Source organism: Balaenoptera physalus (genome assembly GCF_965194825.1).
Source record: "Balaenoptera physalus genome assembly, chromosome: 8".
In the NCBI taxonomy this organism is placed as follows: Eukaryota; Metazoa; Chordata; class Mammalia; order Artiodactyla; family Balaenopteridae; genus Balaenoptera; species Balaenoptera physalus.
Genome location: NC_138887.1, coordinates 91,123,564 through 91,148,919, shown reverse-complemented (window position 1 = coordinate 91,148,919; position 25,356 = coordinate 91,123,564). Strand labels below are relative to the sequence as shown.

General features: G+C 40.1%; 1 protein-coding gene across 9 annotated transcripts in view; it reads right to left on the bottom strand.

The window, feature by feature from the left end:
• The window catches only part of ST7 (suppression of tumorigenicity 7), a 298,480-nt gene that overhangs the window by 98,707 nt on the left and 174,417 nt on the right, over positions 1-25,356 (bottom strand). For all 9 annotated transcript variants that reach the window (XM_082472341.1, XM_082472342.1, XM_082472346.1 and 6 more), the window contains 2 exons: positions 24,889-25,043; positions 22,587-22,684 (listed from right to left, as the gene is read on the bottom strand). In XM_082472341.1, coding sequence (XP_082328467.1) covers positions 22,587-22,684; positions 24,889-25,043 — 253 coding nt within the window. The remainder of the gene's footprint in view (positions 1-22,586; positions 22,685-24,888; positions 25,044-25,356) is intronic.

Genomic DNA, 25,356 nt, shown 5'->3' with positions numbered 1-25,356 from the left:
AGAGCACTAGGCAGACTTATTTATTAATAAATAAACTCCAAGTCTACTCCAGAAACCGTTACGTATCTCACATCACTACAGTAAAAAAACTCAGGCAAAGGACTTACAGATTGAGACGGAAGACTGAACAAGCATGTCTACCTACTCTCCTTCCCACAAACCTACTGAAATGATGGGAAAGTGGTACAAAAGGAGACAAACCAATACCTGTGATGAAAACAGCGAAGGGGGTGGGAGGAATGGCTGGCAGTCACTGAACAAGAGACTTTAACAAACTTCTCCAAGACAAGTTACAAATGGGCATTGATTAAACTAGAGCAGAGGAAGCAGAGGAAGCCTCAGCTGTTCTTCTGAGAAAAGACACAGAGAAGCTCCAAATTTGGAGCTGGCAGAGACAGAGAGCAGGAGTGGGTTGTCGGGCAGTAACCATACATGAGTAAACACCTGACCACAGAGCAGCTGGGCTAAACAGCCCTTCTCGTCCCCCTGAGTTTAATGGAAATGAAATGACTGCCTAATCTCTCATCAGATGAGTGCTCACTAAGGAAACTGAAGATCTGTTCAGGGTGGAAAAGAGCTTGCAGTGTGGTCGTAAGATCTCAGTCAAGTCCTCTTGTTTGTGCACTTGGTGGGATGTGGTTAGGAAGTGATCCTGTCTACTCCCCACCCAGGCATCCATTCACCTATCCATCCATTCAACAAAAATGAACTGAGTAGCCATCATGTGCCAGGGAACAAGATGAAGTTCCTGCCCTTGTGGAGTGACCTTCTAGTGGAGATGCGGGACACAGACAACGAATAAGTAAGTAAGTAAGTAAGTAAGTAAATAAATAAATAAATGAGATAATTTCAAAAGTGAAAGGGCAATAAAAAATAAGACAGTAATATGACAGAATGATAGGGTGTGTGAGTGTGTATGTGTGTGTTTGTGAGTATGCGTGTATAGTGCTCCTTCAGCTGGGTATCATGGAAAGCCTTTTAAATGTAACGTTTCGGTTGGACTTAAATGACCAGCCAAGTGAGGATCTGGAACAGAGTATTCCATGCAAAAAGAAATATGTGCACAAAGCCCCTAAGGAAGGAACAAGCAAGCTTGGCATACTCAAAAAGAAGCCCAATGTGGCTTTAGTCTAGCAAGTGAGGAAAACAGTAGCATAAGCTGAGTTTGGAAGAGTAAGCAGGGAGCAGATCATGTAGGGCCTTGCAGGCCATGGAAAGCATTTGTATTTTATTCTAAATGTAATGGCAAATCATTGAAGGCTGTTAAGCAGGAAAGTAACAAGTTCTGATCTGAGTTTTTAAAAGTTACTTGGGGGACTTCCGTGGTGGCTCAGTGGTTAAGAATGCACCTGCCAATGCAGGGGACACGGGTTTGAGCCCTGGTCTGGAAAGATCTCACATGCCTCAGAGCAACTAAACCTGTGCACCACACTACTGAGCCTGTGCTCTAGAGCCCACAAGCACAACTACTAAGCCTGCGTGCCACAACTACTGAAGCCTGCGTGCCTAGAACCCATGCTCCGCAACAAGAGAAGCCAATGCAATGAGAAGCCCACACACCTCAACAAAGAGTAGCCCCCGCTCGCCGCAATTAGAGAAGCCCACACGCAGCAACAAAGACCCAACGCAGGCCCCCAAAATAAATTAAATAAATAAATAAAAATAAAAGTTACTTGATTACGTTCTGTGGAAGGGACTCTAGAAGGAAAGCAGCATTAGCCTGGAGACCACCTGCACAGTACGGATGAAAGATAATGGTGACCTGAATGAGCATCACAGCAGTGCAGTTGAAAAGAGGTGAATATGGCAGTAGAGCTAACAGGACTTATGCACATTAACTGAAAGTGGAAGGTGAAGCAAAGAGAGGAGTCCAAGGTGTTTGGGAGTAGAAAAAGAGGTGGTAACTACCTTTACTCTACCTAAGCAGTAAAAATTTTCCTAATGGGAGAGTATAGCAAAGAGACTATGCTTGCATTCAGAGGGCTCAATGAGACTCAGGTCTCAGAAAGTAGCCTTGTGCACCAGTGGACTCTTGAGTCACAAAGGCAATATCTCTAAGCCCATGGAGAGGGAGAAGGCAATGGGGGTATCTGCTCTTAACAAGTAGGACAGACAACTATCCAGGAAGGAAATATATTCAATGCTTTCGTATTGATTGCTTAAAAAGGAAACCCAAGAGACCCAACTCATTGGCCTCCCTGGTTATCACATGCACTGCTGGCTTTGCCTGCTTTATGGTTTCTATTCCTTCTGGCCCAGGTCAGCCAAAACGTCTGTTTTCAATAATCACGTCTCTGTTTACCCTAGAAGTCAACAGCTTCACTGGCTCCTGGTCACAGAAGCAGCCCAGGCAACCAGTAGAGACTCAGACATCAGTGCTCCCTGCACATCTCACAGAAGGAAAAGCTGCTTACAAATTTCCCTGGTTGCTGCATGAGCTAGAGAGGGTACAGGCACAGGCTAAGTTAACTGTACCATTTGGGAAAAAGATATAGACATTGACAAGATTAATAGCTGATCAAGAAACATAACGGACATATATACACTACCAAATGTAAAATAGATAGCTAGTGGGAACCAGCCACATAGCACAGGGAGATCCGCTCGGTGCTTTGTGACCACCTAGAGGGGTGGGATAGGCAGGCTGGGAGGGAGATGCAAGAGGGAGGAGATATGGGGATATATGTATATGTATAGCTGATTCACTTTGTTATGAAGCAGAAACTAACACACTATTGTAAAGCAATTATACTCCAATAAAGACGTTAAAAAAAAAAGAAACATAAATATAAGTATGGATCCTAGTTAGTAGGGACCACAAGAATAATAAAACAGAATTTTATAATATTGAACTGGCAGATCTATTCAATGGAAGAGAAGAAAGCAAGAGGGAAAGTATGATGGATACAAAACATGAAAGAAAAAATGACTCTAAACAGAATAATAATGACGATAAACACAAATGGGAAAACATACCAACCAAAATACAAAACTGTCAGATTTTGAATAAAGACAAAAATAAAGACAATATTCAGCAAAAATTTTACAGATACAAATGGTCCATCAAAAAGTTACAGAAAACTTGATTATAAAATATGGAAATAAATATACCAGGCAAATCCAAATCCAAATAAGCTAGAGCAGCCCATCTTAATACAAGTTAAAAAGAAAATCAAGGCAGAAAAGACTAAGGGACAAAGGAGGGGCATTATATACTCAATAATCAGTAAGACAAAATAATTATCAACTTAAATGCATTTAACAATATAGCCTCAATATATATAAAGCAACAACTAACTGAACATGGAAAACAGCAGGTAAGTAAACAATTAGAAATGAATACTCTTATCATATCCCTCTCAGAAACTGATACAGCAAACAGACGTTTTTGCTAAGACAGAAGATTTGAATAACATGGTTATTAATAAGCTCAAACTAGTAAATACATATAGACTTTTGTAACCAACAGAAGCATACTCCTTTCAAACAGATATAAAATTTATGAAAACTGACCATGTACTAGGCCTCAGAGGAGGCCTCCATTAAATTTTCCCCAAATCAATATCATATGATCTATGTTCAACAAATATAGTGTAAAAAAAAATTATAAATCAATGATAAGGGGCTAAAAACACACTATGTGGAACAAGACGAAATTGTAAGGAAATAAAGAGATACTCAGAATCAAATGGAGCTACGTGTTTAACTTAAGAAACTGATAAAAAGGCAACAAACAGAGAATGGGGGAGGGGAGAAAGAAGAGAAGGAGAAAGGAATAGTACAAATATGGACAGTAAAACTGGAATAAAGACAAAAATGTTGAGTAAATAAATAGAACCAAATCCTAGTTCTTTTGAAAAGTTTAATAAAAAAAGACATGAAGCAACTGACAAAGGATTAATCTCCAAAATATACAAACAGCTCATGCAGCTCAATATCAAAAAAACATAGAACCCAATCCAAAAATGGGCGGAAGACCTAAATAGACATTTCTCCAAAGAAGATATACAGATTGCCAACAAACACATGAAAGGATGCTCAACATCACTAATCATTAGAGAAATGCAAATCACAACCACAATGAGGTATCACCTCACACCGGTCAGAATGGCCACCATCAAAAAATCTAGAAACAGTAAATGCTGGAAAGGGTGTGGAGAAAAGGGAACCGTCTTGCACTGTTGGTGGGAATGTAAATTGATACAGCCTCTATGGAGAACAGTATGGAGGTTCCTTAAAAAACTAAAAATAGAACTACCATATGACCCAGCAATCCCACTACTGGGCATATACCCTAAGAAAACCATAATTCAAATAGAGACATGTACCACAATGTTCATTGCAGCTCTATTTACAATAGCCAGGACATGGAAGCAACCTAAGTGTCCATCAACAGATGAATGGATGAAGAAGATGTGGCACACATATACAATGGAGTATTGCTCAGCCATAAAAAGAAACGAAATTGAGTTATTTGTAGTGAGGTGGATGGACCTAGAGTCTGTCATACAGAGTGAAGTAAGTCAGAAAGAGAAAAACAAATACCGTATGCTAACACATATGTATGGAATCTAAAAAAAAAAATGGTTCTGATGAAACTAGGGGCAGGACAGGAATAAAGACGCAGACGTAGAGAATGGACTTGAGGACACGGGGAGGGGGAAGGGTAAGCTGGGACGAAGTGAGAGAGTGGCATGGACATATATACACTACCAAATGTAAAATAGATATCTAGTGGGAAGCAGCTGCATAGCACAGAGAGATCAGCTCAGTGCTTTGTGTCCCCCTAGAGGGGTGGGATAGGGAGGGTGGGAGGGAGACGCAAGAGGGAGGGGATATGAGGATATATGTATACATATAGTTGATTCACTTGGTTATACAGCAGAAATTAACACAACAATGTAAAGTAATTATAGTTCAATAAAGATGTTAAAAAAAAAGACACACCCTTGTCAAGACTAATCAGCAAAAATAAAAGTAAAATGAGGCAAATAAAGAGAATACAAAATGAAAAGGGGGGAAAAACTACAGACATAATATTTTTAAAATTATGAAATAACATGATAAAAAGCAATATGCAATGAATTTGAAATATATATAACATATATATAGTGTTTAAAACAGGCCTAGTACTGAGATAAATAGGCGTAGTCATGTACTGCTGATGAGAATTTAAACAATCACAGGCAGCCATTCTGGGAAGTGTACTGGCAGGACATGCTGAAATCCACATTCATATGCCTAATATCCAGCAATCCACTCCTGGGCATACACCCCAGGGAAGGCTTCTCGCATGTCTATCAGGGTGTTGATAATGGGAAGCTGGAGGCAATATGGGGGCCCTCACTAGGGGAAAGGTTAAGTAAAACAGAGTAAGAGCATAATAGGGAATAGGACACAGAAGTTAGAAACTGCAAACATATACCAGAGGTATGAGAAGTAAACATGGACAGACCTGAAAAATAAGTGTTGAGTGAAAACGGTAAGAAAAAGAAAATCTATAGATATGTAAGTTAAACACATACTGCATTACATATTTTGCAAGACTGTGACGGTCCTGGTCTCTCTAAAATCAATTAGGTTTTGCCTTCCTGTGATTTCTTAAATGAATGGTACTATAATGGGAGTTCCTCATCATCTATATTTTAGAAGAGATTCCATCAAACCCAGAGGTCCCATTATCTTTCCTCTATTTAATGGTTTCCTCACCTCAACAAAGCGAAAATTTGTTTTGATCCACAAAAAGATTAAGAAGCCATTATTTATGATAAAAATGAGTAATGTGCTCTCTCAAATATAGCATGTTCAAAACTGAACTCAAGGTCCTCGGGAAGATGGCGGAAGAGTAAGACGCGGAGATCACCTTCCTTCCCACAGATACAGTAGAAATACATCTACACGTGGAACTGCTCCTACAGAACACCCACTGAACGCTGGCAGAAAACGTCTGACCTCCAAAAAGGCAAGAAACTCCCCCCGTACTTGGGTAGGGCAAAAGAAAAAAGAAATAACAGAGACAAAAGAATAGGGACGGCACCTGCTCCAGTGGGAGGGAGCCGTGAAGGAGGAAAGATTTCCACGCACTAGGAAGCCCCTTCGCGGGCAGAGACTGCGGGTGGCAGAGGGGGGAAGCTTCGGAGCCACGGAGGAGAGCGCAGCCACAGGGGTGCGGAGGGCAAAGCGGAGAGGTTCCCGCACGGAGGCTCGGCGCCGAGCAGCACTCTCCAGCCCGAGAGGCTTGTCTGCTCACCCGCCGGGGCGGGCGGGGCTGGGAGCTGAGGCTCGGGCTTCGGTCAGATCGCAGGGAGAGGACTGGGGTTGGCGGCGTGAACACAGCCTGAAGGCGTTAGTGCACCACAGCTAGCCAAGAGGGAGTCCGGGAAAAAGTCTGCAGCTGCCGAAGAGGCAAGAGACTTTTTCTTCCCTCTTTGTTTCCTGGTGCGCGAGGAGAGGGGATTCAGAGCGCTGCCTAAACGAACTTCAGAGACGGGCGCGAGCCGCAGCTACCAACGCGGATCCCACAGCAACAGGGGCGCAGGGGGAAAAACGGAGAGATTCCCGCACAGAGGCTCGGCGCCGAGCAGCACTCTCCAGCCCGAGAGGCTTGTCTGCTCCCCCGCCGGGGCGGGCGGGGCTGGGAGCTGAGGCTCGGGTTTCGGTTTTGGTTGGATCGCAGGGAGAGGACTGGGGCTGGCGGCGTGAACACAGCCTGAAGGGATTAGCACACAACAGCGGGCTGGGAGGGAGACCGGGAAAAAGTCTGCAGCTGCCGAAGAGTCAAGGGACGTTTTCTTGCCTCTTTGTTTCGCGGCGCGCAAGGAGAGGGGATTCAGAGCGCCGCCTAAACGAACTCCAGAGAAGGGCGCGAGCCGCGGCGATCACCGCAGACCCCAAAGCAACAGGGGCGCAGAGGAAAAAAACGGAGAGACTCCCGCACAGAGGCTTGGCGCGGAGCAGCACTCACCAGCCCGAGAGGCTTGTCTGCTCGGCGGGCGGGGCTGGGAGCTGAGGCTCGGGTTTCGGTTTCGGTTGGATCGCAGGGAGAGGACTGGGGCTGGCGGCGTGAACACAGCCTGAAGGGGTTAGCGCACCACAGCTGGCTGGTAGGGAGTCCGGGAAAAAGTCTGCAGCTGCCGAAGAGGCAAGAGACTTTTTCTTGCCTCTTTGTTTCGCGGCGCGCAAGGAGAGGGGATTCAGAGTGCCGCCTAAACGAACTCCAGAGAAAGGCGTGAGCCGCGGCGATCAGCACGGACCCCAGAGACGGGCGTGAGACGCTGGGGCTGCTGCTGCCGCCTCCAAAAAGCCTGTGTGTGAGCACAAGTCACTCTCCACATCGCCCCTCCCGGGAGCCTGTGCAGCCCGCCACTGCCAGGGTCCCGTGATCCGGGGACAAGTTCCCCGGGAGAACGCACTGCCCGCCTCAGGCTGGTGCAACGTCACGCCGGCCTCGGCCGCCGCAGGCTCACCCCGCCTCCTCTGTACACCTCCCTCCCCGCGGCCTGAGGGAGCCAGAGCCCCCGAAGCAGCTGCTCCTTTAACCCCGTCCTGTCTGTGCGGGGAATAGACGCCCTCAGGCGACCTACACGCAGAGGCGGGTCCAAATCCAAAGCTGAACCCCAGGAACTGTGCGAACAGGGAAGATAAGGGGAAATCTCTCCCAGCAACCTTAGAAGCAGCGGATTAAAACTCCACAAACAACTTGATGTGCCTGCATCTGGTGAATACCTGAATAGACAACGAATCATCCCAAATTCAGGAGGTGGACTTTGGGAGCAGGATATATTAATTTTTCCCCTTTTCCTTTATTTGTGAGTGTATATGTATATGCTTCTGGGTGCGATTTTGTCTGTATAGCTTTGCTTTACAATAGCTTTATTTTACTTCACTATATTATAGCCTCTTTCTTTCTTTCTTTCTTTCTTTCTATTTTTTCTCCCTTTTACTCTGAGCCGTGTGGACGAAAGGCTCTTGGTGCTCCAGCCAGGCATCAGGGCCGTGCCTCTGAGGTGGGAGAGCCAACTTCAGGACACTGGTCCACAAGAGACCTCCCAGCTTCACGTAATACCAAACGGCAAAAATCTCTCAGAGAGCTCCATCTCAACATCAAGACCCAGCTTCACTCAACGACCAGCAAGCTACAGTGCTGGACACCCTATGCCAAACAACTAGCAAGACAGGAACACAGCCCCATCCATTAGCAGAGAGGCTGCCTAAAATCATAATAAGGCCACAGACACCCCAAAATACACCACCAGACGTGGACGTGCCCACCAGAAAGACAAGAGCCAACCTCATCCACCAGAGCTCAGGCACTAGTTCCCTCCACCAGGAAGCCTACACAACCCACTGAACCAACCTTAGCCACTGGGGACAGATACCAAAAACAACAGGAACTACGAACCTGCAGCCTGTGAAAAGGAGACCCCAAACACAGTAAGATAAGCAAAATGAGACGACAGAAAAACACACAGCAGATGAAGGAGCAGGGTCAGAACATACCAGACTTAACAAATGAAGAGGAAATAGGTAGTCTACCTGAAAAAGAATTCAGAATAATGATAGTAAGGATGATCCAAAATCTTGGAAATAGAATAGACAAAATGCAAGAAACATTTAACAAGGACGTAGAAGAACTAAAGAGGAACCAAGCAATGATGAAAACCACAATAAATGAAATTAAAAATACTCTAGATGGGATCAATAGCAGAATAACTGAGGCAGAAGAAAGGATAAGTGACCTGGAAGATAAAATGGTGGAAATAACTACTGCAGAGCAGGATAAAGAAAAAAGAATGAAAAGAACTGAGGACAGTCTCAGAGACCTCTGGGACAACATTAAACGCGCCAACATTCGAATTATAGGGGTCCCAGAAGAAGAAGAGAAAAAGAAAGGGACTGAGAAGATATTTGAAGAGATTATAGTTGAAAACTTCCCTAATATGGGAAAGGAAATAGTTAATCAAGTCCTGGAAGCACAGAGAGTCCCATACAGGATAAACCCAAGGAGAAACACACCAAGACACATATTAATCAAACTGTCAAAAATTAAATATAAGGAAAACATATTAAAGGCAGCAAGGGAAAAAAAACAAATAACACACAAGGGAATCCCCATAAGGTTAACATCTGATCTTTCAGCAGAAACTCTGCAAGCCAGAAGGGAGTGGCAGGATATACTTAAAGTGATGAAGGAGAAAAACCTGCAACCAAGATTACACTACCCAGCAAGGATCTCATTCAGATTCGATGGAGAAATTAAAACCTTTACAGACAAGCAAAAGCTGAGAGAGTTCAGCACCACCAAACCAGCTTTACAACAAATGCTAAAGGAACTTCTCTAGGCAAGAAACACAAGAGAAGGAAAACACCTACAATAACAAACCCAAAACATTTAAGAAAATGGGAATAGGAACATACATATCGATAATTACCTTGAATGTAAATGGATTAAATGCTCCCACCAAAAGACACAGGCTGGCTGAATGGATACAAAAACAAGACCCATATATATGCTGTCTACAAGAGACCCACTTCAGACCTAGAGACACATATAGACTGAAAGTGAGGGGATGGAAAAAGATATTCCATGCAAATGGAAATCAAAAGAAAGCTGGAGTAGCAATTCTCATATCAGACAAAATAGACTTTAAAATAAAGACTATTACAAGAGACAAAGAAGGACACTATATAATGATCAAGGGATCGATACAAGAGGAAGGTATAACAATTGTAAATATTTATGCACCCAACATAGGAGCACCTCAATACATAAGGCAAATACTAACAGCCATAAAAGGGGAAATCGACAGCAACACAATCATAGTAGGGGACTTTAACACCCCACTCTCACCAATGGACAGATCATCCAAAATGAAAATAAATAAGGAAACACAAGCTTTAAATGATACATTAAACAAGATTGACTTAATTGATATTTATAGGACATTCCATCCAAAAACAACAGAATACACATTTTTCTCAAGTGCTCATGGAACATTCTCCAGGATAGATCATATCTTGGGTCACAAATCAAGCCTTGGTAAATTTAAGAAAATTGAAATCGTATCAAGTATCTTTTCCGACCACAACGCTATGAGACAAGATATCAATTACAGGAAAAGACCTGTAAAAAATACAAACACATGGAGGCTACACAATACATTACTTAATAACGAAGTGATCACTGAAGAAATCAAAGGGGAAATCAAAAAATACCTAGAAACAAATGACAATGGAGATACGACGACCCAAAACCTATGGGACGCAGCAAAAGCAGTGCTAAGAGGGAAGTTTATAGCAATACAAGCCTACCTCAAGAAACAGGAAACATCTCGAATAAACAACCTAACCTTGCACCTAAAGCAATTAGAGAAAGAAGAACAAAAAAACCCCAAAGCCAGCAGAAGGAAAGAAATTATAAAGATCAGGTCAGAAATAAATGAAAAAGAAATGAAGGAAACAATAGCAAAAATCAATGAAACTAAAAGCTGGTTCTTTGAGAAGATAAACAAAATTGATAAACCATTAGCCAGACTCATCAAGAGAAAAAGGGAGAAGACTCAGATCAATAGAATTAGAAATGAAAAAGGAGAAGTAACCACTGACACTGCAGAAATACAAAAGATCATGAGAGATTACTACAAGCAACTCTATGCCAATAAAATGGACAACCTGGAAGAAATGGACAGATTCTTAGAAAGGCACAAACTGCCGAGACTGAACCAGGAAGAAATAGAAAATATGAACAGACCAATCACAAGCACTGAAATTGAAACTGTGATTAAAAACCTTCCAACAAACAAAAGCCCAGGACCAGATGGCTTCACAGGTGAATTCTATCAAACATTTAGAGAAGAGCTAACACCTATCCTTCTCAAACTCTTCCAAAATATTGCAGAGGGAGGAACACTCCCAAACTCATTCTACGAGGCCACCATCACCCTGATACCAAAACCAGACAAAGATGTCACAAAGAAAGAAAACTACAGGCCAATATCACTGATGAACATAGATGCAAAAATCCTCAACAAAATACTAGCAAACAGAATCCAACAGCACATTAAAAGGATCATACACCATGATCAAGTGGGGTTTATCCCAGGAATGCAAGGATTCTTCAATATACGCAAATCAATCAATGTGATACATCATATTAACAAACTGAAGGAGAAAAACCATATGATCATCTCAATAGATGCAGAGAAAGCTTTCGACAAAATTCAACACCCATTTATGATAAAAGCCCTGCAGAAAGTAGGCATAGAGGGAACTTTCCTCAACATAATAAAGGCCATATATGACAAACCCACAGCCAACATTGTCCTCAATGGTGAAAAACTGAAACCATTTCCACTAAGATCAGGAACAAGACAAGGTTGCCCACTCTCACCACTATTATTCAACATAGTTTTGGAAGTGTTAGCCACAGCAATCAGAGAAGACAAAGAAATAAAAGGAATCCAAATTGGAAAAGAAGAAGTAAAGCTGTCACTATTTGCAGATGACATGATACTATACATAGAGAATCCTAAAGATGCTACCAGAAAACTCCTAGAGCTAATCAATGAATTTGGTAAAGTAGCAGGATACAAAATTAATGCACAGAAATCTCTTGCATTTCTATACACTAATGACGAAAAATCTGAAAGTGAAATTAAGAAAACACTCCCATTTACCATTGCAACAAAAAGAATAAAATATCTAGGAATAAACCTACCTAAGGAGACAAAAGACCTGTATGCAGAAAATTATAAGACACTGATGAAAGAAATTAAAGATGATACAAATAGATGGAGAGATATACCATGTTCCTGGATTGGAAGAATCAACATTGTGAAAATGACTCTACTACCCAAAGCAATCTACAGATTCAATGCAATCCCTATCAAACTACCACTGGCATTTTTCACAGAACTAGAACAAAAAATTTCACAATTTGTATGGAAACACAAAAGACCCCGAATAGCCAAAGCAATCTTGAGAACGAAAAATGGAGCTGGGGGAATCAGGCTCCCTGACTTCAGACTATATTACAAAGCTTCAGTAATCAAGACAGTTTGGTACTGGCACAAAAACAGAAATATAGATCAATGGAACAGGATAGAAAGCCCAGAGATAAACCCACACACATATGGACACCTTATTTTTGATAAAGGAGGCAAGCATATACAGTGGAGAAAAGACAGCCTCTTCAATAAGTGGTGCTGGGAAAATTGGACAGGTACATGTAAAAGTATGAAAATAGAACACTCCCTGACACCATGCACAAAAATAAACTCAAAATGGATTAAAGACCTAAGTGTAAGGGCAGACACTATCAAACTCTTAGAGGAAAACATAGGCAGAACACTCTATGACATACATCACAGCAAGATTCTTTTTGACCCAGCTCCCAGAGAAATGGAAATAAGAACACAAATAAACAAATGGGACCTAATGAAACTTAAAAGCTTTTGCACAGCAAAGGAAACCATAAACAAGACCAAAAGACAACCATCAGAATGGGAGAAAATATTTGCAAATGAAGCAACTGACAAAGGATTAATCTCCAAGATTTACAAGCAGCTCATGCAGCTCAATAACAAAAAAACGAACAACCAAATCCAAAAATGGGCCGAAGACCTAAATAGACATTTCTCCAAAGAAGATATACAGATGGCCTACAGACACATGAAAGAATGCTCAACATCATTAATCATTAGAGAAATGCAAATCAAAACTACAATGAGATATCATCTCACACCGGTCAGAATGGCCATCATCAAAAAATCTAGAAACAATAAATGCTGGAGAGGGTGTGGAGGAAAGGGAACACTCTTGCACTGTTGGTGGGAATGTAAATTGATACAGCCACTATGGAGAACAGTATGGAGGTTCCTTAAAAAACTACAAATAGAACTACCATACGACCCAGCAATCCCACTACTGGGCATATACCCTGAGAAAACCATAGGTCAAAAAGAGTCATGTACCAAAATGTTCATTGCAGCTCTATTTACAATAGCCAGGACATGGAAGCAATCTAAATGTCCATCGACAGATGAATGGATAAAGAAGATGTGGCACATATATACAATGGAATATTACTCAGCCATAAAAAGAAATGAAATGGAGGTATTTGTAATGAGGTGGATGGAGTTAGAGTCTGTCATACAGAGTGAAGTAAGTCAGAAAGAGAAAAACAAATACAGTATGCTAACACATATATACGGAATCTAAGGGGAAAAAAAAAAAAAAAGGCCATGAAGAACCTAGTGGCAAGACGGGAATAAAGACACAGACCTACTAGAGAATGGACTTGAGGATATGGGGAGGGGGTGGGGTGAGATGTGACAGGGTAAGAGAGTGTCATGGACATATATACACTACCAAATGTAAAATAGATAACTAGTGGGAAGCAGCCGCATAGCACAGGGAGATCAGCTCGGTGCTTTGTGACCATCTAGAGGGATGGGATGGGGAGGGTGGGAGGGAGGGAGATGCAAGAGGGAAGAGAAATGGGAACATATTGTATATGTATAACTGATTCACTTTGTTATAAAGCAGAAGCTAACACACCATTGTAAGGCAATTATACTTCAATAAAGATGTTAAAAAAAAAAAAAAAAAAGCTATGGACTCCTGAATAAATTATGTCTAAAAATGAAAAAAAAAAAAAAAACTGAACTCAACCTTTCCCAAAAAACCTGCAGATTTCCACATCTTAGCTGATAGGAACTCCTCTCCTTCCATGGCAAAGTCCTTGGAAATATCCTTGACTTCTCTCTTTTATTCACATGGCACACTGATAGATTAGCAAATCCTGCTGGTTCTATTTTTGAAATATATGTAGAATCTGATCACTTCTCACCACCTCCTCTGCTACCACTCGGGCCTGAGCCACCACTGTCTTTCGCCAAGATTAATATAAGAGCCTTCCGACTGACCTCTTTGTTTCCCCCTTGCCACACAGCAGGCTGTAAAAATTAACAGTGGTCATGTCACTCCTCTGCTCAAAACCTTTCATGGCCCCCATTTCACCCAGGGCAAAAGCTGAAGCCCTTACTATGGTCCAAAAACCCTACATCATCTGTCATCTCCACCCCTCCCCTGGGATTACTCTGTTCCACCCAGAACTCTTTTGCTATTACTTGAGTGCACAAGTATACTCCTGCTGCAGGGCCTTTGGTGAAATGTCACCTTCTACATCACACATACCCGATCATTTTATTAAAACTGTGATTTCCACAGCCTCCACTCTCTGCCCACTGCCTTTCCTTATTTTCCTTATCCTGCTCTATTTCATTGTTTTTCCACAGCATTTATCAATTTCTAATATGCAATGAAAATACATGCTTATTATGTTTATTTTTGTCTCTTTTCTCTGCTAGAATGTAAAGCGTGTAAGGTCAGTGGTCTTTGTTTTGTTTATTGATTATACCTATCACCTAGAACAGGGACTGGCATGAAATGGAGGTTCAATCCTTTTTCGCTGAATAAATGAATAGATGAATAACTGGATAGTTTAGTGCAACATGGGTAGAGGAAGACCAGAATCAGGGCTGCAGTGTAGAAAGGGAGAGAGATGATGTGGAACTAGATAAACAGTGGGCATGACTGGAGCCACTGAATGAAACCAGGATTGAGTCCTGGGAAGGTGAACTACAGAACAGCAGGAATCCAAGAGAAGAACTGGTTGTAGACATAGTGGAGAAGCAGAAGCCAAAGATGAACACGTGGAAAGGGAGGTCAAGAACAGTTGATTGGAGGAGGGAAGCTAAATCAAACTCCCAGATGACAGGCATCTATCTAGAATTGCTCATAGGCCAGCCATATACATTGAAAGCTCTACTCAGTAGTGGATACTACTCACCACATGGAAAAATGGGGGCCCAGAATATGAAAAACCCTGATAGTGACAGCTAGCTTATCAGCCATGAATTTATTATGCCACAAATAAGACTTTCATGTAAATGACAACACCTAAGGTAAATAAAATAATACTCTCATCTGTCTCAGGGATTATTTGCCACCCGCCCTTTGCTCTGAATAGTGAATACAGAGTACAATGCTGATGAAACTGCTTCATCATTACTGATGCAACAAGGTAAGTCAATAATCAATAAATCTATTATTTGCTCTTATTAGTTAAATAATTTTCCTTTCCTTTCTATATAAATTACTAATTGCCAATAATTTATTGAATAAGTCAACTTAATCTATCAGGCAAATCCAGAAAAGCAAATCATGATAAAAAAAAAAGCAAAGGTCTATAAAGTTTTCAAAGTCATAGCCTTTGAAGATCAGTGAGCTACTATTGATAGCATTTGCTTTCAAGATTCACTTTTTCTTTATTTGTGAGTATAGCAAAGATAGAATCTAGAAAACATGCCAACAAACACTTCAGGAACACTTACTAGGAATTAACATATTTCGCTGCACACTTTGTCTTTAGTTTAATGATATACCTGGTTGTCTTAAAAGCTTGAAAGTAACTATGTTCAAGTGATACTTGGTCGCCTGAACATATTAAAATGCTACTCTTCCCGTGCCTCACGCCTACATAACGGTACTTGACTTCTTTCAACAATCTACTTAACATCTTCTAAAACAATCCATCAACCAAGTTATTCATAATAATCCAAGACAATTTTAAGGAAAAAAAGGAAATATTGAGAAAAGGGAAATGTGACCTGTGGAATGGAAAGGTGGAGGGAAGAAAGGAATGAAACTAGAGGATTTAAGAATAAGGAAAAAGAGATAAAAGGGAATAGAAATTAACCTCCAATATATCCAGCTAGAATTTTCCTCCTAAAAAGATCTTCCTACCTATGCAATAAAAACAGAATTTCCGTTACAGAATATTCTCTCAAATTTTTTTAACAATTTGGGAAGGGCATACTAGTTCTTTTTATAAATCATTAATTTCATGAAGATTTTTCTTCATGAACATAAGCAGACAAAAACGCAAATTAATAGTCCTTAATGTTCCAAAGAGTTTGATTAGTCCCAGAGGTTTATATTTTCTAAAGTGTGCTTTCATTAGAAGTGCTCCACTTCGCAAATCATTTAAAGCGCATCCTCTCGCTATTAATACCAATACTATTAAATTAATTCCCAAAGGTCAATTGCTTACACCCTAGGATACTTCTAATGACCTAAAAGGGATGACATAGAATGAACATCTACAATACTATTCTAAATAGAACTTGCTTTAATTTACACTAGTTTAAAAATAAATGTTACCACTTCTAAGGAAGGTAGAAAATCAGTAGAATTAAACCAGTAACAAAGAGGTGTCTTAACAAAGGCTGGGAAACAAAAGTCACAGGTGCAAAGTGCTAACTGGGAGTTTGTATGCCACAGCTCTGATTCACCAACTCAAATATTTTCTTGACTGTCTATCTACAAGATACTGTGCAGTGTGCTGAGAGGGACACACAAGAAAACTAAATACCACACACCAGCACTCAAGACGCTCAAAATCTAATGAGCTTCACTTATCCTTTCGTATGCTTTTAAAATTTGGCTCAAAAACCCTGTCTCTCTCTGTTCATTGGTCCTAATCTCTCCTTAATGAAGGGATCACCTGAATAAGTGATTTGAGATAAAATTGAGAACAGTGAAAAACAGGGATAATATAATTGTGAAAAAAGAGATCAGGAGAAATGGCACTATATTATCTCAAAGGCTGTATGTCTTCTTTAAGAGGGAGTCCCCATGGAAGAAGCTCGGAAAGTGAGCATCCCCATGAAGGCTTAATTCTCATGTGGAAACTTGGTTAAGATACAAGTCAACTCTGCTCAAAACCCTTACATGATCAGATACGTATTTATAGGAGCAAAGAAAAGGGGGTGGAAAGATGTACACTGAATCACGAGTGTTGGTGACCTCAGTGAGATGGCACTGCAAGAGTGGAGGAGAGATCATAACTTCCTTATTCTTTGACTTGTTACAGTGAGTACAAATTATTCTTCCAACTTAATAGGACACCTATGGTGTGTGAGTTAAATGAGATGGTATATGTAAACTTCTTAGCAAAATGTCTGGTACATAGTAATACTCAATATGTAACTTACGTGACAAAAACTGAAAGCGCTCCAGTTCTCAACTGGGAATCATGGAAATGATGCTGAAAATGCAGGAAGGATACAAGCCCAGGGCTGAGGTAACTGCAGTTTCCTCTCACTGTTTTTTATAAAGAGCCCCGACTAAGAAGAAAAGAAGGGTGTTTAGCAGTTATAACCTTTACCGGCTAGACTGAGAAAGGGTTTAACATGGCCTAAAGAATATAAAACATGCCTTCAGCTAATCTGATATAGGCAGTGAAATTTAGAAAGAATAAAAGTATTGACAAAGAGTCTATATTTTGCTTTTATATATAACCTGGTGTTGTGGGTTGAATTGTGTCCTCCAAAAAATATATTGAAATCCTAACCCTTGGTACCTATGAAAGTGACCTTATTTGGAGACAGGGTCTTTGTGGATGTAATTTAGTTTTAGTTTTAGTTTCAAAAATGGTAAATATCAATAGATAAACCCACACAAACAAACTTTTTGGGGTCCTTAGTAATTTTAAAGGGGTTCTGAGACCAAAAAGTTTGAGAACCACTGGTTGATATTAGCATCTATTTTTAATTGAAAAAAAATGGAATCAAACTATACCTAATATTTACGCCTTTCCTTATCACTTAACAATATATCTTAGACAGTAATGGTAAGAATAGCCACTAACTGAGTACTTATTCGTGAAGTCCTGTGCTGAGTGCCTTGTATGGATTATTCCATTTAATGCCTACACTAACCCCGTGAAGCAGGTACTCAACTAGCACCCTGGATATTTCTGGTGCAGGTGATTGGATTGGAAGATCACATTCTCAGAAATACTCATTAGCTATGTAACCTTGAACAAGCACCTATGTCAAGGGCTGTTATGAGAATTAAGTAATTTATATTTGTAAAGCACTTAAAATAATGCCTAGAACATAATAAACACTACAGAAATGTTCATCAGCATTTAGATGGTATTTAAAACTCTGAGTCTAAATGTCGTCATCCAGAGTTGTAGATGGAAATAGAAAGGAAGGCTTAGGACAGGCCAGGGGACACTTCAAATTTGGGAAGTTAGGAAGATGAGGAGAATCTAGCCAGGAAGACTGCGATTTCAGGAGAACTTAGAAAGCATGGTTTCCTAAAATAAATAAAATGTTTTAAGAAGGTTGTGATGACCTGTGTCAAATGAGAGGCTAGGATAGTGAAAGAGGTAGTGTTGCAGAGAGAGCGGGTGAAACAGGAATCAGGGAGAATGACTCAGAGGTCTGCAGAAAACTACCAAAAGGAGGCAAAACAGGTGGTAAAGTCTGAGAGCCTAACGGTCAACTTTCAAAGGAGCTTTAGATGTTAGGGAAGAGAGGCAGACGATGATCTGGAAGCATGGACAAGGACCAAGGAAGACTGCTACCCCATATCAGGCCTTTATATTTACCTCTGTTTCTTTCTTATCCCTCCAACTAGGACACTGCCAAAATCTTTAAGTTCATTTACTCTTCATACCCCAGGATACCTATTCAGGGAATCCCATATGAGACAAAATAGCTCCTCAAACCAGCCTGGTCCCAGGTCAGTGGTTCTAGTAGGAGCTAATCAATTCTAGGGACGCTTTAGAGGTTTGCACCCACCATAGGGGAAACTCAGACTACCAACAAGCAGAGTGAATAAAAATCTGATGTCTGCCCTAAAACATATCTACTCGCTGTAGGATTCTCCAGATCAGTGGTTCTTAATGGGTAATGATCTTGCACAGCCCCTCCCCTAGGGGACAAATGTCTAAAGACTAGCAGTGTCTAGAGACATTTTTGGTTGTCACACTGGGGAACAACAAGGGGGTGGGCTGCTACTGCATCTAGTGGGTAGAGGCCAGCAATACTGCTGAACAGCCTACAATACAGGACACCCACAACAAAGACATGTGGCCCAAAATGTCAACAGTGCCAAGACTGGGAAATCATACCCTAGACCAAATGACCTGGGGCAAGAGGAGCTTTAAGAGGGTCCTCTTATGTGGGCACACAATCCCACCCGTACCAGTTTACGGCAATTCTGACTGAGTACGGCTAAGGGGCCAGACCAGTCAGCCTTATGAATTCTATTTCCAATCTACTCAAATAGGGCCAGGGAAAGACAGAGGGAAAATTTGAGGTTAGCTAAATGGTAAAATTTAAAAAGAGAAAAATTGTGTCATATATCAAATGTTAATAAAAGAGGCGGGGAAGAACAAAAACAACAACAAAAATAAAATTAAATTAAATTTTAAAAATTAAAAAAATAAAAGGGGCGAAATTCCCCCAAATGAGAACAAGCAAATAGACTTTCTTTAAATGTGAAAAAGAAAGACTTTCTTTAAATGTAACTCTTTTCATTTTGAATGATAAGTTAACACCTTATAGTGAAGTTCAAAAGCCACCGTGCTCTCTTATTAGCTCTATTCACTGCCAAATAGTCCTTCAGTAAGGAAGGTGTTTTTGTATTCTTGACTGCAAAAGGAAGCTAATTAAAGTGAGTTTTTGAGAAAACATCCTGGGAATTCAAAATAATTAATGTGTTGCTTTCAAAACGAGAAACCATGAATCTTGACATTAAGGAGCCTATGTTTTCTTACCTCATCAATATTTCACTTACAGGATCAATATTTTGATCCATAACCATCGACAGCTGGCCTTCTCAGAATTCCCACTCATTCTCTTTCAGGATAAATCACTAATGAACAGTTTTTAACAGTTTTCCCTTTCTTAAGGGATTGCCAGAGAAATGTTTTAAAGAGTCTACTTTCTACAGGGAAGGCATTCTGACGCTGCCATTTCTATGTCCACTTTAAAATCTGCTCTAGGAAAGTTTTGACTAATGCATATGGGGTAGGATAGCTGTGTCTTAATGAAAACTTAGATCCTCCTGCCCTAATGCTTTATCAGCAGGCTGCCTGGAACCCAGCGTGCTGTTTTATCAGAGGAAGCTTCCCAGCAAGATGGTTCGTGGGCACGCTGTTGAAGGAGTGGCCCCTGAGGGAAGTCCCTGTCTACGCATGACCCGTGACCTGAGAGGAGCCAGGCTGGCCCAACTGTCTGCTGCAGGGTGGGGACCAGCTTCGGCTTTAACAGAGAGAGGGGCCTCAACCTCCCCTCCTCCGTTTAGGGTTCCAGCAGTTTCGGAAGGAAAGAGCACTTTGGATATTTCTCTTCAAAACAAATCTCCACCGTGTCTGACAGTGTCCTTCACTGGACGGTTACAACACTAGGGCCCATATCCACTGGATGCTCCGTAAACCCAGTCAAAAGGCAACATGTATTGGTAGTCTAATAATATGACAGATTTTTTTTTAGGAAAGTAACCCAAGAAATATATACATAGGATTATAGATATATACATGTATAAGGATGTGTGTGTATACACATATGAAAAGAGAAGGAGAGAGACTAATTGATTCATTCAAGAAAAAGAAATCATAAATATCCCAAAATGCCCATCAGGGTAGAATAGTTCAGCAAATTAAGACATAATTATGTAATGGGTAAAAAGTAGGGAAAAAAGGTAAGCACGTCTACTATATGCCAGGTGTTTTCACATGATCTCATTTCATTGTCCCCATGACTCCCTCAGTCACGCTTTTAGGTAAGAATCATTATCCCCAATTTACAGAAGACAAATGCAAAGCCCATGAAAGGGAAGGAACTTTCCCTGAGTCACAAAGCCAGTGAAGAGCAAAGCTGAGAGTTACTTGCAGGTTTTCTTACTCCCTGCCCAGCATTTATTACACTGGATCCCAAATTTTCCCCCAAGATCTATTTGTAGACTAAGTCAATAAATGGGATTGTAAATATAAAATAAGGTTAAACAAAAATCAAACCATAGTATAGACATATTGGTTTTAATCATGTGAAATTTTATATGTACATACTAAAAATGATGACAATCAGCATGAGACTGATTGAAAAAACCTGGAATTAAAATCATCTGAGTTTGTTTTTCCTATGAAATTGCTTAAGCATATAATAAAGAAAATCACCAAAATCTGTTCCTCCATGCATGCCCGTCCCAGGCTAATTAAGGTTAAGAAAAGGCAATAAATATAAAATACCTTGTTAAAGGTTGAATGTGGCTGGGCCACTTCAAGATAGAGAAATACCCCATCCTTCATAAAATTCTCAGCTCTTTCAGGGACTGGTAGAGTTTCTGCACTATATCAAAAGCTGGAATTTCTGCAAGTTAAAAAGCTTTGCGAGCAAGTCATGTTTCTACAGAAATCTCCTTTTCTAAAATTTAGCACTTATACTATATAACATTCTTTAAATTCTTCCTTCGACCAAAAGAATTTAATCCTGGGAGATCCCCCTTGCAGTGGCTTTGCCTAAGAAGCATCTATCACCTTCAGTCAAGTTAGAATTATCTTGGAGTCTCCCTCCTCTGTTCCTCTCCTCACGTCTGGTGGCTGTTTAATGGAGCAGCCAGAACCCGAGCCAGAAGTATGGGCCTCACTTGGGCCTTCACATTATACTGTAACTTGCAGAAATAACCAGGGGTGAGCCTGGAGTGCAGGTTCCCACCACCAAAGAGTAACTGGGAATTTACATGAATTACTGCCCTTCCAGAGACAAACTGAGGAAAGGCTCACTGGGTTTACACAGTCCTGTTCTCAAACCCAAAAGCTGAGAATTGGGCAGGATGCCACTTTTATCTTACCCCTCGTTTCTTTTATTTTTATAATGGGCAGTTACCTGTCTCCTAATTCAGGAAGACAGTAGAACAAAACGTTGACAAAGGCTTTCTGAGATTGTTTTTAAAAAGAAAATGGTTTATAAATACAATTCCCACTGGTGTCAGTTTCTTTATGAAAAGTATTTCTTACTATAAAAAAAAAAATGTAGAAGTAAAAGTTCCTCAACTGGTTTCCCTTAAAACCACCGTTTTTATTTAAAGTTACATAATAATAACCTCCTTTGGTTCTCTTTTGTTTTAAAACTCTCACCTATTTTCTCTCTTATTATGTTGACTACCACTAATAAAATATCCTGATTCAAGAACCTAGGAAAATGCTTGAAGTGACTATAATAAGATTAGATCATAATGTTATTAAATTTGAGAGTAGCAATTTGAGCCATAGTTTATTCAAATCTTCCTAACAACTAAACACAAAAATGTCAGTTAGCTAAAATGGGTGATCTCATTCTTGGCTTCTGGCTACAGTCCCAAAGGTCTAATAATAAGGATATCTACTGAGATTTCTTTAATAGGCCAGTCACTCTATTAAAAGCTTTGCATGTATTATCTCATTTAATCTTCACAACACTCCTAAGTAGTAATCATTATTATTAGTGTATTGTTATTGCTAAAGTTACTGTTATCCCCATTTTACAGATGAGGAAACAGGGCACAAACAAGTTGAGTAACTTGTCCAAGATTACTCATCTACTAAGTTTGGAGCTAGAACAGAACCCCAGCCCTTATGGGACCACCACACCATCAGTGGTACTATCTGCTGTGGCCCCATTCAGTGGGTTCCTCCTTCTGTAAGTCAGGTGCATTGTCACTGTTCCCAAACATGAATTCAAACTCACATCTCTCATCATTTTCACTGCTTCTCTGGTCCTCCCGAGTCTTCTGGCACACATTGCTAGCCTTCTTTTGATGTAGACCAAGACATTGGTGTCTCGTCCTGAAGAGGGAGACATAAAACACCAAAACTTAAAAAAAAAAAAAAAAGAGCTTTCAGCTCAGCAGCAAGAAAAAATACAGAGGCATATGTTTCATGCCCTTAAAGGAAAACCTCAGAGAGAAGAGTCTGCTCCTTTGACTTTTCCTTACTGCTAGGAGCACTGACAACTTTGCTAATAGCAGAATGCAAACAGAGTAAAGTCAAAGTACTTAGACTTCCAAAGGTCAAATCATGTGACTATTAAGTCATGCTTTTGAGTTAGGATGTTGAATATTCGATAAATAAAATCATCTGCCACAAAGTGCTGGGAAAATGAACATACCCACATTGCATGAGGTTTACAAGCAAGAATTCCACATTCTTCTAGCGTGCATGCTTTTGGTGAAGATGCAAAGAGGTGAATCTCAGGTTGCATCCTGATGAACTATTTTTTTTTCCTTCTTGACATTAAGTCTGGAGAAGCCTCATCTTGAAGTTCTGTTTTACATTATTCTTTCCCTAACACTAGTGACATCATAATCATCTCCAGGTCCCCAAAGCAGTCAATTTTAAATGGCAACATAACACATTCCAGATATGACAATAGACCATGCAACAAAATGAAAAACTACCCTAGTGTTAGAGACAGTATTGACAAGCTAAATAGTTGTAATAATAGTCACTAAAATGGCTCTTAAAAAGTACATTAACAACTTCTCATCTTAATCTCTTATTTAATTATGTGTATTTCTGGATATGTTTCCAGACCAGTGAGAACATGTATGTACTTAATCCTCAATAAAATTACCATGTTTTAGAAAAATATGACACACCTGTTATAGATTAAGTATATGTATAATATGCAGCTATTAAAAGATGTTAAGACCAAAGTCCTAACATTTCAAGTTTTAAACAATGAGAACAAGATGTGTGCTGAAAATCTGCCAAGTGCCTACAAATTACTTTAAAGATGTGATTATATTTTTTTGGATAGATTTAGGCAACAGGTTGAAGGGATTAATTTACAGAAGAAAAGAAATAAAGAAAATTTCTCAAGTTATAATACAGATTATGTAATTTTATGTATTAATCCTCATTTAATTCACAGACATTTACTATATATGTCTTCAAAATTCACTGTGTTATACATAATTTTTTTTAAAAAGCAAGATATAGATGGTGATTAGAGACTTGATTAACATATATACTACTAAGAATAAAAATTAAAACCTGTGTATTGAGGGGTTATGTGGACAGACTTATATACACAGGCCACAATGCAAAGATCTCACTGTACCTTAGTCATAGGGACTAATACATTCAGTTTCTGCACCAAATCCAGGCTTAAGACTAAAACTTAATTTTATAATCTCAAATATGAAGGAGATACACTCCTACTCTCCAAGACGCAGGAGAGAGAAATGAGAGAAATTCCATTTTAAAGAAACAACCCAAAGTTTGGTTAGACAATGAAAACACTCCCTCTCACAAGGATCACTAAATTTCTGCTTAAACAACCAACATATTGACAAGTTGAGGAGCTCAAGAAATTCCAGAAATGATTTTGTTGTCTTGTTTTTATACCATTCCCCCAAAATAACACTGACTCTCAGTTTAGTGTACTAAAATGAAAGGTCTCATTTTAAAGTTATGTTAAATAAAAGAAACCATTATTTTAAATAATTTAAATATAAAAAAGATACATAATTAGGAATTCATGGCTCTTTCTCCCTAGGAGCCAACAGCAGTGCTTCCTAAATAAGAGCTAAATACTGAGACAATCACCAATAGCTGTTATATTCTTAGCTGTCCTATTGCAACCCATGCTGTAGAAGACCCATAAGACAAAACCTCTGATAGCATTAACGCTAATTTAAGTCCTGTTTCCCAATTAGGATTTAAAATTATGGGACAGAGAAGCAACTGATAAACAGAAATATGTAAGAATTCTGAGGAGAAAAAGGGTCACCATTAAAGGTTATTACCTTTATTTCTAGAGTTAAAAATCTATGGGCCGGCATGAAAACATGAACAGTAATGAAGCTGTAAGTTAATTATGTGCTGTGCTCTTGTGGGGAAGAAAAATTAATAAAAACAAAGAAAGGCAAAAAACAATATTTATTCTAATCTAGGAGAGGTGTCTTTTGAACTGGACTGAAAATTTGCTCTGATTAATCATGTTACAGTTCTGATCCCCCAACACGTCAACCTGGAGGAAACCTTACTATGTTGGGCTTCATACTGGGATCCATGATGCTGTAGCTGCTGAGAACGCCGGTAACAGCCGTCTCCAGCTTTCAGGGCCTGCTTAAACAGCTTTTCTGCTTCAGCAATGGTTGTTGCTTCTTCTTCAGCCAAGAGAATATAAGCAGTTGCACACCTGTCCATTCAGATAACAGCCGCCATCAATTACAAATCCAAGGACATTGTAATAGCTGTAGGAGTGCATGCAGAAGGGCAGGAGTTATGCCAAAACATGCAGAGTGGCCAACTGGTTCATGCACCCCTGTTTGTAGTTGTTGACACAAAATAATGGTACAAAAGAAATGTCTGTGTTTTAGCTTGAGAGGTAGGATGAGTAGTGTTAGGAGCATATGGACGCTGCCCCTTATTAGTGTGTCACTTTGGGCAAGTTATTACTCTGCCTCCCTGATGGAGAACAACATGGAATCCACGTGTTCACAGCGTTGTTG